Genomic DNA, 17,086 nt, shown 5'->3' with positions numbered 1-17,086 from the left:
ATCAACTCATTACATTATACTTTCAGCTAATGAACCAACAAAGTCTGTTTTACAAAAACAAAGAATTTCACACCCAGGTAAATTATTTCACAATCGTCCATTTTTTCTTAAAGGGTTTTTTTATACATAAAATATACAAATTAAAATTCTCAATATTTATTTATTGTCACTGTAGAGGAAAATAACTTATAAACCCATAAACAAAGATAAGGGCAGAGGAAAAAAGTAAATTCACTCATTTCCAGACAATAATGTCTAACACACTCCCAATGCTGTAGCTTTGAGCAACAAATTATGCTCATGTGAATGTGATTTGGGGGCATGATGTTAAGCCAAGGGGGCAACTGCTTTGATACTACATTTTATTAGCAACGAATCCCAAAGGTTAAAAACAAGCTGCATTTATCTGTTGAACCATCGTGTTAGCTTGATGAACAGGCATCACACATCGCTGGATATCAAGGATTTCAGTCTCCAAACACTGCAAACGAGAGAACAGTATTAAGCTTTCATGGTGGTGTCATGCAAATGCTGCCAAGTATATTTATGGTAATTACAGTGCTGTACACATCTGTACAAAAAAAGTATTTGGATAAACTGAATGAACTGCAAATTGGTTTTAATCACCCCCAATTTATCTATTAGGCACAAATGGAAAAGGTGGACTTGATTCAAACTTGTTTAAACAACAGATTGCTTGAGGCTAATCTATCCCGCTTTACATATGCTTGCCTGTTTTGCAAACCCAGCAGCGTGTGTACCCACAGGCGATGCTGTTGGGTTTTGTGGGTGCACATCCCCGGGGATGCTTCCTCTGCAAGAGCAAAGTCACCTTGGGGAAACCCACAGCCAGAACCCCGCAGTGGGTCAGCACACGGTGACCCCCAAAAAGAGCCGACAACAGAAGAGAGCTGAGGAAAGCCTTCATATTCACAAAGGACCATTGCGAGGAAGTAGCCTGAGTTCAGTTTGTAAAGCTTTTACAAAACCTCCTGCAATAATTTCACTGGTTTTGGCAGCCTGGGGGGTTCGCACACGCGTGCTGTTGCGTGCATAGCTTCCTCCGCCTTCAAGCAGCGCCGCGCTCACGCAGGAGCCGAGAAACGAAACTGCTGAGAGACAGCTTGTCCACCAAGCTGACCGGGAAGCAAACACATGGCACGAGAAAATTAAATCAGAGTAGTGAAATTGTTGTAAAATAACTAATAATCTAAGAGCGTACTGGTGACTGAGGTAATGGATTTTAATTTCTCTCATAATGTTGAGCCCAATGCTGTCCTTCTAACATGTTAGAATCAACATAAGAGCTATCCCAGATCTTAGTTACAACATGTAATTTCTTGTGCAGAAAACATACAGATTCACACCTACATCACAGCCAGCAAAAACTGCACTGGAGTGTAAGAGTTAGATCCAGAATTTAACAGAAGTGTCATTGACGACCATAAAAAGCAATCAAAAAAATTATTTAAAATTGTCTTATAAAAATATTTACAGTAAAATTTGTTAGCGCTAATGCTACGTTTTCAGTCCTAGAAAAAGGCAATCTTTAAAGGATCTGGCTCAGGTGCTCAGAATTGACAATACAAACATGAAACCACACGCCAAAGACGGACAAATTGAAAAAGCATTTCAAGGGGGGGGGGGGATACAGCTGGTTCATCACGTGTTATGGTTGTTCATATTGCATAGCTGGAAAACGAGGTCACTTGACTTGCATAACACTGCAACGTTTGAGAAGGAAAGAAAGAAACGTGTCATTTGCCATCGAGGAGAACCGGCTGCAGCCAGGAACAGCATCGCTCATCCCTGGCAGGGGCTGCGAGTCCTAGCCCTGTCCAGCAAGCCGCAGGTCTAGGCCAGCAGTGGGCAGAAATGCCATTTTACAATAGCAGAAAAACACCAAAAACTGTTTTCCTTATAAGCAAGGAAGGTTTATAAAGACATGTGTAGCAGGGGAAAAAATTATCCAACCTTCAGGCATGTCCACCTTTCACACCTGACAAACACGGCAAATTTCAGACTTGCACCTCTCTAGCACTAACTACTAGTTTTTATCTCTAGCCCACATAAACTCTTAGTCTCCAGATACTATTTGCCTTTGCTCCAGTGATGCCACAAGTGTGAGAAGGTGAGCTGGTAACTGTTCCCAACTATTGAGCTGTAGTTGGGCTATACAGTAGCTATTTAGCTTTGCCTCCCCTATGCCTATACCAGACCTAACAAGGGCTGTGCGTGCCCAAATGCTTGTCCACCCTTGTCCAGTCACCTCAGCCTGACAAGAGATGCTAACTCTGACCAAAACGCTTTGCCTGTCCCATTTTATCCTCTGTTCCCACAGGCTGCATGAAAGGGAAACACCTTTTGGTGTTTGCTTTCGGGGCAGTGAATTTGAGTCGGTCCAACCCAAGGCATCACCTTGCTTATGTCACTGTAAAGATGCATCTCAGGGCTCTGATCTGAAGTCAGGGATACATTCCTACCAGCCTCAATAGCTTTTACACCAAGCAACACCTCGTAAAAGAGCAGCATGTCGTACTACTATTTTGGCATGTTTCACTGCAGGTTGTAGAACCCAAAGCAAAAGGTTTAAACAGGGTATTGTAGAAAAGACTAATTTTTTTTTATTATTATTTTCAAGACCTCTGAGCTGACACACAATGGAAGGGTAGACATCAAGAATAATACTGCCACTTCTCTGGACAGTTTGCTTTTGTTTGTAAAAACAAGACCAACCAAAGAGGAGTGGGTGCTACCTAAGATTCCCCATGAAGGTCAGCCCCTTCTGTGGGAGGTGACGCAGCAAAGGTAGGTGCTGTTTCCCCCACAGTGAACAGGCACCCATCTTACAAGGACCGTGTCAACTCAAACACTAAAAATCTACTTATTTACAGAAGTAACCTACTCCTCTACAAAAGCTGCACGAGGTGATGTAGCCTTAGATCCCTCTGAAATAAATTTTTCAGTATTTTTCTTTTCTACTGTAGAAGGTCACATGGAGTCTTTTTGATAGGAGATCTATGGAGAAAGAAACCAGAACAACACTGCTAAGTGCTGGAGCTCAACAGTAACATGGGCAGATTCAGTCCTGCAGGCCAGCTGCCTGCTACAAAAAGCTCAGCTGATCTACAGGGGGAAAAACAAAACAAACAAACAAACAACAACAACAACAACAACGAGGAGAGAAAATATTTTTCTTCACTTGTTCCCTTTAGCTGGGGAGTCTTTTGGGAATCCACTTCTGTATGCAGAAGCATGCCAGAGCTCACAAGGAGACACAAAAAGGTATTTGAAAGTCAAACATCTTCTTAAACAGAAAACTTTAAGAATTTGGGATGTAAGCAAGACAGCTACATTACAGCTGGATCTAGATTTGTCTGTTTTGAATAATCTTATGAATTCCTCATACTAACAAAGGAACGCCTTCAGTACAGGCAAGATTAAAATAGCAATTACAGTGACAGTGATTAGTTAATCTCCATACTCTGGAAGCATTAAAACACTGCAGGTATTTTACTTTGCTCGTTAATCCCTGCTTGGGTGACAGAGGGTTCTCACTGTATGTAATGTCTCTACGTTAATGGCACCACAAGGTATTTCTTTTAACATCTAAACACTCTATTATGAAATGGCATTGAGATGCTGGACAGAGCTAGAACTGGGGCTTTCAGCACAGCTGAAATGCATGGGTTGGGAATACTTTCTATTCGAGCAACATTTGTTTCACAGGAGCAATAAACCCCACTGGAGCAGCACACGTTTTGTGGGGTTGCAAAGTTTTGCGTGGTTCAGGTGCTGAGACTTCAGCCCCAGGGAAGGCACTGCCCAGCAGGTCCCATCACCAACAGCAAACAGCGTTCATGGCAAGTAGAAAAAAATCACATGGTATTTATTTCCACCATACGACAAGCATTTCAGGGATACACACAGTAGTCCGGTGGCATATACAAACGTATGACTGAGACAGCGTCACACTCAAGCCAGAGCACCCTGTTCCAGTCCGTTTCTGCTGACTGCTTTCTCAGTTGGTACTCAGAAGTTTCCACTGCCAGTAGTAAAGTCCACCCTCCAGGCACAGTGAGTAAGTAGTTCAACCGATAATGTGCACGGAGCATCAGTAGTGAAAAAAATCCAGAAGTGTTAGTTTTTACTCACATGCCCAAACGTAGCAGTTTTGTTTCACACAAGAAATTCAGTGCCTGCAGTTCAAGCACAGTGTTTATCTCAGGACACTAGCCATTGAGAAGAACAGTTGATTGCACCACAGATAACAAGCAACACCTCGTGTCTAGCATGGAACACGTCCCCAGAGGGATTTTCGCTTTGCTACGCAATCCACCGCAGAACAGATGATGTTTGTAACGTATCACTTGTCATGCTAAGACATTAACAGCAATGAGATGGGTCAAGTCAGAGGTCACTCATCTTCCCAACACCACCTAGCTGGATCCACTTCACTTCTGCTCCTCGCATTGGCTTGATCGTGTGTCACAATGGTTTGTGAATCACAGCCACACCTGTTGTAAGAATGGACAGACACAGTTATCGTAGGAGCAGCTCCTGGGTTGCGATGTGGCTGAGATTATCCTGCAAAGCCAAAGTCCAGCAAGAGGCTAGCAGAGAGAGAAGTGTCTACTATTTCTATGAATGTTTCCTCTACTGAAAGCAACATAAAACATACAAAAATGTAAGATTAACGCTTCAGGAGGCACAGCCCTCAAGTTTATGAATGATCCCAGCTGTTGCCAGCTCTCCCACTGACTATTTACCTGCGTAACTTCTGCCCGTGCTCATGCTGGTTGGTAATAACGTCCACTTGTCCGTGATGGGGTTGTAGTATTCCACCGAGGCCAAATTGCAGGAACCATCATCTCCTCCCACCACATAGAGGAGACCATTCACCGCACACACACCTCAAAGCAGAGCACAGATGGTTAGGCATGGGCTAACTCATCCCCCATGACACCTCACCTGCCACGTTCTGATTCATTCCCAAGCAGATACCTCATCTTCCATTTTTATCACTTTCTTACAATACTGATCACTTATATCACTAGCACAACAGTCACATTAAAAACCACACAGACAACTGCAACCAAACACCACAGAAAGGCTTATTGTGGTTACCTGCATTTCTTCTACACATATTCATGTCTGCTACTTGCTTCCAGGTGTTTGTTCCTGGATCGTAGACTTCCACACTCTTCCTTACTAAGGGACCGTCGTGCCCCCCGGTAGCATACAGCAGCCCGCTGAGAACACCAACACCTGCCGAACAGAGCCCAGAGTTAGCCAAATATACGTGGGAAAGGGTTGCATGTCCCTGGTTCTTCTACTGGGTATTGCCTTGGCCTCTCCAAGGCTTTTCCAAAACATGGGCCACACGTGCCTCAAGATCACCCAGCACATGGTCAACTCTCCACCCAGCCACTGCATGGCACTACGGCAGGCCTGCGCAGTAACGCCTGGCAGATGCCCTGTCTTTCAGGGCTGTGTCCCTTCTCAGGTAGATGTTAGTCTATCCGAGATCAATAGTCTAGTCCCACGACATTCATCTGCCTTTATTCAATCTCTTTGGACTGACTTGTTCTCCCTTCCCTTTATCTCCCTGACCACTGCATCCCACCCCACCTCATCCCTATCTGCCCGATCTTTTCTGCCACGGGGCCCTTTGCTTTTAGCCTGATCCCCAGTTCCAGGAGCTTCATTTTTGCTTTTCCTGCTGCCTTTGTGCCACATGGCTTCATCCCTTGGACACTCCTCCTCTTCTCAACAACTTACTGGCTCCAGTTCTTGAGGCTGCCACTGGGTTCCTCTCCCCCCACTCCTGCCCCCAAACACTGCAGCAGCATTTGGCACAGACAAGGTGCCTCCAGTGCCACCTTCCCAGCCACTTCCACATGCCCCTGGCTCAATCTGTGTGAATGACAGGGATCTGAAGGATGCTTCTGCCTAATATTAAGTAAATTAATTAATTAAAATGTTCACCAATCCGTGAGAGTTAAAACTTCCAGCAACATATCTTCGTTAATAGGTTCAAAGGCCTCTATTAAAATTAACAAGGTGGGATGTTAGTAAAACAGAAACACAGATCTGAATTGCATCATTTCAACCACGGACATTAACCCAGCAGGACGGCCCCTGCACCCTGCAGATGGACTCGTGCTGACGATGGAGGGAAAGGCACAGAGCCGGAAAGGCGTGCGCGGGGAGGAGAGGGGCCCTACCAGCATAAACCTGACAGGTTTTCAAGTTGGCCCCTGTGCAAGTATCTTTCCTGTTTGCCACGTGCAGCAGAGGGAAAGGAGAGCACAGGAGCAGCGCTGCGACAGTGAGTCAGAGAGCAGGCACCACCCGGGCTTGGCAGCTCCCGTGCCACGGGAATATCTCCTGGTGATGTGTCACATCCCAAAACTACGATGTGTCACATTGCTCCGAGTCTTGTCACGGTCAGCAGGAGCACGGACCACAGCAGCCGCCATGCTCCACCTGTGGGACAGTAACACGAGGCGGGGAGGGAAACCATCCGAGCATTACTGCTCCTCCCTCACCCAAAAACGGGCCAGCACCTAACTGAGACCAACTGATTAATTAAAGCTCCGGCAGGCACATCGTTTGGGGGACAGGTACGCTGCTGCAGGTCTACCACCGCCACCTCTCTCTCCTCCAGATTTTCTGTAACTTGCTGCTGCTGGGTTTGCTTTTGACCAGCCGTCTCTCGCTGTACCAAGAGGTGTTGAAATCCCAACATGACATTGGGATTCACGGTTCATCTCTGGCAAACACTGGTAATTAATCTCTAACTGCCATAAATATCCACCTTACTGGGCCAAACTCTCAGTCTGGTTGAGGTACTCCAACATGTACCACTTAGGAAGAGCAGAACACGTCCCAGTGTACGTCCTGGCCCCAGAGCTGAACAAGGTACCTCCCAGTTGACTGGGGAATAGAACTCACTTAACTGGTGAGAAAAGCTCCTGCATCTGAGCCCAGCAGCCTGAGTTTACAGCACCTTAGCATTTGACTATATTCAGCCGTTAGCAAAAATTTTATACTTTTAAGAAATAATTTAATTAGTAAACTAATTTAAGCAAGTAGGAGAGTAAGAGTCAGAAACACTCTAAGGCTTTTCCACCCAAAACTGCCTCCCCATGCGGCGAGACAGACAGGGCACACACGGACAGGACGTCCCTGCCAGGAGGGGAAAGGGAACCCCCCGGCTGGTCCAGCAAACCCGGGCAGCACCCACACATCCCACAGCCCACTGCCTGGATTGGGGTCACCCCAGCGATTTGGGGACACCCCTGCTCACCTCCGCTAGATGTCAGCATCGGGACGGCAATGCCGGCAGCTCTCAGCACGGCTTCATTTATGGAGCTGTATGATAGATCGTGCTGCAGCACCACTGATGAGTGGCACTGGGCAGTCCCCTCCCCAGTGCCTGCTGGAGGGGCATCTGGGTGACAACCAGAACTTGAGGAGCTCACCTTTCAGGTTGGGAACAGAAAATTGCAAGGCTATTTGGCAGGCAAGTAAGAGCATTCCTAATACCGGACTTGCCGTGTGGAGATGTACTTGCAAAGCGGCACTCGGAGCAGAGTGTTTCAAACAAAGAAAATTCACTAAAATCCATCTCACTACAGGCACAAACTGTTTTGCTGTGTTTCAACATGCCGTCAACAACACAAGATACTCATTCAGTTCTCCTGTAAGGTTGCATTGGGCTACGTTTAAGCATCACGCAGATACTAAAAACCTCTTCAACTGAATTCAAACCAACAGTGTGTGACCATATTTGCCTCACCTGGAGTTACGGAAAAGGTATTAGAGTGAGGAAAGAAGGACAGTGTGTAGAGAGCAGCCTCTCAGCTGCCCAGCTCAGAAGGAAATTCCCACCACAGCTTAACCTGCAGGGTCATTTCAGCCCCCACGCAAAGGGCAGCCTCCGGGCTTGGCTACCTCTGGGTAACTGCCACTTTGGTCGTTGTACGACGAGAACTGCACAATTTGACATCAGGGAGGACCCACTGCACACGCTGAGCAACAGGACCAACACTGACATGTTCCCTTTCATCTGAAGATGATTTTAAATGCAACGGATAAGAGCTTTTATCCCTTTCAGAGAGGAACAGCCACAGAGAGGACAAGTGCCTACCTGGCCTAACATCACGTAGTAAGTTAGAAACCACCAAGACTAGAATATAAACCTTTTTTAACATGTCCTTTCCTCTAATCCTCCGGATCACCACCTCTTGCCAGCAAAAGCTACACTAAAAACTAGCATAGCAGGGGCAATCTGAGATGAATTTTGTTACCTTGACTTGGTATGCACATCACCCAGTGCAGATGTGCTTTGTGCTGCAAAGCACCCACCGGATGCTTGCAGAGAAGATCCAAAAGGAAAATCCATCTGACAACCCCCAAATGACAGGAGAAAAGGAGGTGCAGCTTGGCTTTCCAGTCCCCGGCTGAGCCTGCAGCTGGCAATTTGGAAAGATAACTCTTTGCTTACAAGTGAGATGCATCTGTTAGTGAGGCTACTTAGAAACATTGAACATTATTTCATTAATCCAGAAATTAATTTCAATTTGGCAGATTTTAACGAAGTCCAGAGAGCTGCTGAGAGCTTCCAAGCAATTACGGTTTTTCCTCCCATGGGAAGGGGATGGAAATAACAGGTTGCACTTGCCAGCCCAGCAATGCCAAAACACATTTCTGCCTCCCTCCTGTGAGCAGAGGAGAATCCAGTGATCATCCACTCTTAAGAACACATCTCAGAGCCAGTACCTGCACCGCTGCGTCGAGTGCTCATGTCGGCTACGTAGGTCCATTCGTTCGTGGCTGGGTTATACTGCTCGACGGTACTAAGGCACTGACGGGACGCTCCATCGTAACCCCCCACGGCGTAGAGCTTACCTGGAAGAGACACACGTTGGCATCGGCATTACAGCTATGACTGATTTACATTACCATCATGCCTGACGGCCCCAGGTGAGGACAGATCCTGGCTGAGGGAGGCCCTGGGAGACATGCTTAAGCCTGCTGGGATGTCTGGGGAAAATCCTAGCAAAAGGATCTGAAGTAGACTTGCAGACAGGCAGGACTGTTTTTAAAGCTGTTAAAACTGTCAACTAAGACAAGGCAACAACACGACACAACAACTTAATTAGAAGCCAAAAGCCCAGAGGGTTTTCCAAATGACTTGTTGACCCAGGAGAAGAGGTAACATGAAAGCGTGTTCTGCTGATCAAGCGTTTCCTCCTGTTCAAGTGCCACAAGGCAAGGTGTGCTGTCAGAGGTCAATACTGCACATTAATTACAATATCACATGAGCAATAAATATGCAATAGCCTCTTATGTTAATATAATACCTGCATGGAAACCTAGACCTGATTTTCAAGAACCTGAGCCAAATCAAAACCAAGCAATGCTGCTGGCACAGCTGAGGCCAGCCTGTTCACTCGTGCCAAGTGATCACAACACAGAAAATACCATGGGACACCCTCGCAGCGTGGTATATCTGTCCCTCCCTACCTCAACCAAATGAAAGCTGAATAACATACACCTAGTGAGACTGGAGAAGCACAATCAGATGTCACGGGACTACACCATACATGAAACAAGGCTAATGCTCCACCGTGTCCTCTGTTCACAGGCCTAACTGATACTCTCTCCTCATCTCCCTGTATCGTCTATCAGCTTGTTTTGCATTTAGGCAGTGAACTCTCTGAGCAGGGAGGGTTTCTTTGTGCTTCGTTACTAGAGCACCTAGCACAAAGGCATTCTGGTTCAAGACCAGGCCTCCTAGACACTACAACGAACAACCATTAATAAAGTTCAACGAAATGAATACGTAGGAAAATTCTAACCCAAATTTTTGTACAAAACCCATGAATAAGACCATTTTCAATCCATAACAGCAGAGCCTGGCCACAAATGAGCTATGCAATTCTTTGCATGCACATGAGATTCCCACCAGCAGTTATCACCTACAGTCTTACGCTTTTGCATCCTCCTGTTTCCTTGATGTTTGTAAGGCTCCAAGAACAGGCCAGCTCTTTTTCTCCCTCAGCTCCACTCATGGCCTCCTCAGGCTGTGATCATTAGGAGAGGTCTGCAAGGATCAGGTTTACAACTGTGCTCCTTCTGCATTTTCCTGTCTCTATAAACATTTCCAACTCTTATTTGTGCTGTTGGTTCAACCCACCCACTGTCAGTCAATGAATCAAGGCAAGAGTGCCAGACCAAGCAAGACAAGATAAAGTTCCCTGACTGGCATCAATTATTAGATATTTTCAGTACCCACAGACATCAGATCAATCTTCATCACATTCAGATGAACACTGTAGATTAACTGCAGGCTGCAGCTTGTTCCCTACACCAATGATCAGCTCTTCTTCCCCATCACATGCCCTCATTTTTTTTTTTTATCATGGACTCCAACATGTGCAACTCTTATTTGCGCTTTCAAACAAAGCAAAGGAAAAGGATTTCATACTTCTCCAGTAGAAAACCTGTGTATAGAAATGCATCTCTCAGGTACACACTTAATATTTGTTCTGCATTCAAATGACTGCATTCAAACCACTTTAGCAAATCCCAATGACTATCAGCAGCCCAGCACTTCACAAGCATGGGCCAATTTTGAAGGAGACGCATCTTAAATATGCATATTTAGCACAACCACCGCTGTTTATTCTGACTTTATCTCCCTCTCTTTTCTCACATAAACAGATTTCATGCACATAAACACATTTCACGTATTTCCCATGCAAACAGGTCAAACCAAACCACTTCAAAGCGCAGTTTATAACAAGGCTTGTGCCAGCGGCTGCTCCGCACTGTACTATTGGAAACTGCTATGCCACGCTAAAGACAAGGTCAAATAAAACCTTTCACTTGCTTCAGAATCAATTTTGCTAAAGGAAGAAAAGGTTCCTACTTAAACTGCTCTTTCTGCTGGATCCAAACCAAGCTGCTCAGTCCCAGCTCACTGGAGTTTGGTGCTGACACATAGGTGCCAACAGCTGCCACGGTCCCTCCAAGCACCCTCTCCACCCACCCTGCCCGCCTCGCTCCCGAGCTGCCGCCGCACCAGCGTCCGCTATCATCAGTCCCTGCTCATTTACGAACCAGAGCAAAGCGTGCCGTGCGTGCCAGCAAGCCTGATGTCGATAAACACAGGTTTTAGTATTCCTGCCAAACCGCCAGCTTGGGGCTGTGGGACGAACGATGCTCCTGTTTCTCTCGCTGAGCAGATTTTTCTGTGATGGGTACTCCATCCACGCAGTGTCTGCTGATAGCAACAGCATACACTGCACAATACCATTTGCTTTCACCGGCCAAAAGCAGCCCAGGAAGAATAAGGATTCAAAGAAACCTGCACACACTTAATGGCATTCACAGGAGGCATGGGCTGGTCTGATATGGGTCCGAGGCTCTTGGAAAGCTACACATGATTTTTCACTAAGATAAAGAGGAAAATGGAAAAAGCTGCAGCAATTACATCATATAAAATAAATCTTTACCAACTAGTCTAGAGAACAGTTCCTGCAGTTCCCTCCTATTGCACTTAATCGTTCAGGCTTCTGTTTGACACAGTAACGTTTGCTTGATGGAAATGGCTGCTGATTTTCTTACCCTCCACAACTCCAACTCCAACACTGCTTCTTCTTGTGTTCATGGGAGCCACAAAAAACCACTCATTGGTTTTATAGCTATAGGCCTCAACTGATGCCAGACCTAGTTAAAAAGGGGATACACAGGTTTTCTAATTAAAAAAAAAGAGAAGAAAAAAAGATTGGTGTTGCACTTTCATCTGCCTTCCACCTCCTCCCAAGCCCGTAATTCCCCCCACACTCCAGCAACCCAGTTTTCTAGTCCCTTGCCTTTCAGGCTGGGACCAGTGTGTCAATGCCACTTCTTCAGCAGCTGGAAAAATTGTTACCCCATCGCCCCTGCCCTGGCACTGCTGCGCCTCGGATGTGCTAGAGACACCAAGGTGGAGCAGAGCCCAGATTCCAAGCCCATAAGTCCCGTTCCTTTCAAGCACTACAAAATGTCCATGCAAACGTTTAAAAATTCCCCCAGACCCTGTTGCATTGTACTCATCACCAGCTGAAATAGTTAGTTTAGGGCTTAACCAAGTGGCAAAGCTCTACAGCAGAGGTGTGAATCCAAACATGCAGTTATGCCAAGATAAATCCCAGACACACATACCCCATAAGATGCCTTGCTGGCATTTTATTCATGTTACTATGAAAAATTTAACTAAAACAAGAAAAAATCCCTTTTCAGTCCAGAAAAAGCATATTCATACAGAAAATGAGACTGAAAGAACTGTATCACTAAAGAAAAAAATTAGGGTGAGATTCTTTGCAATTACTGATGGGCCAGAACATGCACGTGGTTAGTTACAACACGCAGTAAACCCAACCTCTGGCTCTTACTCTACAGAATCATAGAGGAAGGGCGCAGGAACCTCACTAAAGCTCTGCAGTCTTTGCAGGGGTCTCTGAAAACATTTTCTGAGGTCAGGCACTGCCTGGTTTTTGCTCAGTCACCTACCAGTGCTGCCATCAAAGCCGCCCACTGCATACAGGAGATCGTTGAGCACAGCTGCCCCTAAAGTGCTTCGTCTTTCCTGCATGCTGGCTATGGATGTCCACTGGTCCTTCACGCCATCGTACACATCAACCGTCCGCACCCTTAAAGATCCGTTAAAGCCCCCGACAGCATAAACATTGCCAGCCATAAATACCACACCTGATAAAAGAGGAGACAGATTTTACGGAGGTTTTACAAACAGTTTGGGAAGCGAGTATCATCAGACGTCTGTCAGGGTGCGTAACACAGCAGGGAAGAGCAGAACGTGGGCAAGTCTTTGGCATTTTCTGCAGGTTAAGAGCATTGGAGCCAAGTATGATAAAAGCATACGTGTCATATGGAAGGTGAAATGCACATAAATACACGGCAACATAAGGCACAGATGGATTTCACACCTGAATGAGTAATCTTCTGAGCCAGAGAGAACACCAAATGGTGATCCACATTCACAACCCTGTCAGATGTCTTCAGAGGAACACTCCCAACTTACAGATCTGCTCTCCATCACCAACTCCTCAGCACTGAGAGGGACTGACTCAGCTCCTTTGATTTTTCACTAGGAAACTAGCACGAAAAACTGGATCCCGCTGGGCTTCCAGGCCAGCAGGATGGGAGGAGGAGGGAAACACTGATGGAGGAGCAGCCAGGGGGGAGAGAGCACGATGAGGAAGGGGAGACAGTGGCTATGGAGGGCAGACAGGCAGGAGCAATCCCTCTAGAGAGCAGGGCATCCACCTGAATGAGAAGCATACATGTCTGTAGGGAAAGAAGAGGAAGGAATGGCAAAAAGAAAGAGCTGCTTGAGGCCAGGGGCACAGAGGAAGGCTGAAGGGACAACTGAGGATATCCACACAGCGCTGAAGAGCTGCGCTAGGAAAACAAAGAAGGTTGCAGCAAAAGTTCCCGTTACCTGCTCTGCATCTCCGGGAGGGAAGCTCAGCAACCTGATCCCACCGCTCCTCCTCAAAATCATAGCACTCCACACTGCGAATGGCTTTGGGCGCTTGCCCACCCACCACGATCATCACCTGGAGAGGGAAGACGACAGCTAGAAAACCTCAGACACCAGCCCAGGCAGCTGCTCTCTGCAAAGAAACCATCACCACAACCTGGTCAAGAGTAGCTGCCAAAAACATGCTGCAGGCCCACTAGAAGCCTCTGCAGCGACACTTATTTCAGTCATTTCTATTCCAAGGGGGGAAAAGTTATCTCCAATTTAATGCACGCTAAATATGGCAGCCCCGTTAACCCTTCCTCACCATTTCCGAGGTGGGCAACCTGCCCTATTTCCCCACGAAACACAAAACTGCTTGGCACCACAGCATACGCAAGACTCGCTGCAGAAGCATTTTTAAGTGAAGAAGATCCCAGAGTAATTTCCACAGCCAGCCCACTGTTTAGTCATTATCTCCATGGTGGTGCTAAAAATAATCAATGCCACTTAGCAAATAAAACCTGACAGCTGTATTGCCACCTGCGAGGAAGATGACACTTGGGGAAATCACCAGGACTGTTAAGACCCAGGGTGCTGCGCTGCTGAAGGAAGTGATTTGTCAGCTTCATTAAGGCTTTTGGCTGCAACATGTATTGATGCAAATCCAGTAATTAAACCCTACATTCCTTACAGATAGGGAAGATCTATGCGAAGGTGATCAAGGGCAATCTCAGGAGTGCGAGAACTGCTCTGCTGGGTCAGGCTAAAGGCCCGTCCAGCCCCAGACTCCATTCCCAGCAATGGCAAGCAGTGGACACTGGTGGAAAAGTGAGAAGTCCTGGACAGCGTGCAGCGTGGTCCTTCCCAAATCTGCCCTGTCTGCCACCAGAAGACAAACTCCCCATGGACTCACCGACTTGCCCAGGGGCAGTGGTCCCAGGAGCCTGCAGCTCAGCGCTCAAGGGCTGCCCATCGCTGCTGAGCCTCAGCTGGGTACTGCAAACCAATGCATCCACAGGCAGCATCCAAACCACCTGCACCTACAAACAGCTCGACCTGCACTTTGGTCTGAACACATTTCCTTCGACCCTCCACAGCTATCAAGAGGAAGGATTTGCTCCCCTTATCACAGCAAATCGGCAGGAGCAAACACTACCCAAGACAATCTGATTTTTACAAGGCCAAGGAGCTAGAAGCAAGATAATGGGGCTTCATATATAGTCAAAGAGTAGATAGGAAACTGGCTTTAGCCTCTGCAAGGCAGCTGTGCGTAGCTGAGGGGATAAGATCGTCACTCGAGGTCACTTGGGTAATGAGCTCAACTCCAATCACGGTTGCTTTAAAAGCACAGAGCTAGACAGCAATTTAAAGAATTTGAAGAGTGTGAAAACAATGGACTGTTTGATCTACAAAGATGAGAACATGACATTAGAAAGTAAACTGAGTCTAAATTAGCAGCCTGACTACTAGTTGTGTAACAGTCTTCCATGGAAAGCTGTAGAGCTTCACACGATTACAGAATTAAGGGATTTCACAGCAGACAGTAATCCCTGATCAGTGGGACCAACAGAGCAGATGAAAGTTTCTCAGTAACAGGATTGCTGGAAGATCATCACCTTCTCCCCTTTCTTTACAGTTAAAAAGAATGGAGGAGAGACCTGCAGAAGATTTGGGTTTGTACTCATAGGTCATGCTACACAAGATGTTGAGGACCCCTGAACTCGCTGGTTCACTGTTCATTTTATCCTTAACTACTTTAGTCCTTGAACAAGGGACACGTCAGCCCTTCATGATACCCCCAAAGCTATGTTCTACCAACTTCACCTCAGCGCCAGCAGGCAGAAAGTACACAACACACCGACACACTCTGCAGAACCACAGTTTCTCAATGGACAGTCCAATATCTAAACATCTGAATAGTCCCTCATAGCACAGATCTATACACCATCCCACAAACCAAGCTCCCTATGATTTGTGCTTAGAAAAATAATACACTGTGGTTTTGATGTCTTACAATCTCCGAAATGCTTATTAATAACTTCAGCGCAGTCTGTTGAGAGACATCGTGCCAAACTGCTTTTATCTCCGGGGCACAGGGAAAATAGTTTCTGTTGTCATTTTTTTCTTCACTAACAAAGTGGTGGCCAGAGCATCACACACCTGCAGGATAAATGTGGGGAGTAACAAGGATTATTTATTCAGTAGCTGCTTTGAGTCTATTGACATTTGCTTCAGATTGCCTGCCCATGGGTCTAGGTGCTGTTGTTTCCTGCTTTCCTGGCTTCCGATTATGGATACGGGAAAAGGAAAGACACCTACTGCGACCCTCCTCAGCAGGGCTCCACGACAGTGCTACAAGCCAGCAGAAACCTCAGCCAACCCTCCGAGCAGTACAGGCAGCTGCCGGCCGCCGCTGCCGCTCCCCGGGCCAGCGATTCTCAAGCCGCAGCTCCAGGAGCAACAGCCATTCACAAAACCACTTGTGGCTGACAAAATGTTTCAAGAGCAGACCCTTGCCCTTGGGAGGAGCGATATTGCTTCTCCTAAGGGTTTATCTAAGTTTATCCAACTTAATTACGTATCCTTGGTGGGCACAGGCAATACCAGCAGAGGGAGTAGAAGACTTCAAAGGACTATCATGGAGTTAGTGAGAAGTAATGTGGCAAGTAGGCAAGCTCCTTTCAAAGACAGAAAGTGCCACCAGTAATACGGTGTGAGGTGACACAAAGCGACAAACTCGGCTTACCTTTGGCAGGCTAACGGGAGTCCTCGGCTTTGTTCTGGGATTCTTTATCAGTTGCCTTTGATCCAGAGGAAGCAAATGATATTTCATGGCCTCGATAAGGAAGTCTTTACAGGTGTTGTTATTCTTGATTAAAGCTTCTTCTTCAACTGTCTGAGAACATGCACACACATGAAAGATCATTTAAACTGAAGTACTTGGTGGCACAGGTCACAAGGAGCTTCGTGGAAAGAACATGAAACCTGGAACTTCTCTTCCAAAGTACCAACATTAAAAAAAAAAAAAAACCGCAGAAAACACACACAGATTTCCAGCTCTTCGTGAAGAAACACATGCAGTAACATCTAAGCTTCTGATTTTTTTTCCAGTATCACTCACAAGTAGCAGTGCTCCCTCTATTTTACCACCCTCTGCCAGACACTTAACTCAGCAGAGGAGAATTCACCAGGAGTTGGGGTACAAAATAAGTAATTTCTTTTATTTGAGTCAGAATTTTTAAGGAGAGGCAATATCTTTACTTGATCAGAAGATATAGTTGAGAGAAAAAAAAAAAATATATGATGGGTTCATCTTGTGAATACAATTGAAATAAAACTGATATTGATTTTTTTAGACACATGATAAAAGCATAGTAGTCAAAGAGCCCATACGCCAACTCCTTCTTTGGGGATTCTCAGCTCATTTTCAAGGCCCAGATCCCAGGAATTAACTTGTCAAGAACAATCTCTAAGTCAGACCAAGTCAGAGAGCATCTCACCCGCCAGTCACACAGACCCATCTCTATGCACAGAACACATCTTAAG

The 17,086-nt window shown here is 46.2% G+C and overlaps 1 protein-coding gene across 1 annotated transcript in view; it reads right to left on the bottom strand.

Annotated features, from left to right (window-relative positions):
• Window positions 1-3,857: 3,857 nt before the first annotated feature.
• KLHL3 (kelch like family member 3) overlaps window positions 3,858-17,086 on the bottom strand; it is a 46,449-nt gene continuing 33,220 nt past the window's right edge. Inside the window, exons 8-15 of the mRNA XM_050905165.1 lie at window positions 16,287-16,436; window positions 13,517-13,634; window positions 12,568-12,765; window positions 11,641-11,742; window positions 8,788-8,916; window positions 5,128-5,268; window positions 4,770-4,913; window positions 3,858-4,517 (exon numbers count right to left, since the gene is read on the bottom strand). Coding sequence (XP_050761122.1) covers window positions 4,489-4,517; window positions 4,770-4,913; window positions 5,128-5,268; window positions 8,788-8,916; window positions 11,641-11,742; window positions 12,568-12,765; window positions 13,517-13,634; window positions 16,287-16,436 — 1,011 coding nt within the window. The 3' untranslated portion in view covers window positions 3,858-4,488. The remainder of the gene's footprint in view (window positions 4,518-4,769; window positions 4,914-5,127; window positions 5,269-8,787; window positions 8,917-11,640; window positions 11,743-12,567; window positions 12,766-13,516; window positions 13,635-16,286; window positions 16,437-17,086) is intronic.

This window comes from Gymnogyps californianus, chromosome 14, assembly GCF_018139145.2.
Source record: "Gymnogyps californianus isolate 813 chromosome 14, ASM1813914v2, whole genome shotgun sequence".
Taxonomy (NCBI): domain Eukaryota; kingdom Metazoa; phylum Chordata; class Aves; order Accipitriformes; family Cathartidae; genus Gymnogyps; species Gymnogyps californianus.
The sequence above is the reverse complement of the archived record's forward strand: the minus strand, read 5'-3'. Positions and strand labels throughout refer to the sequence as shown.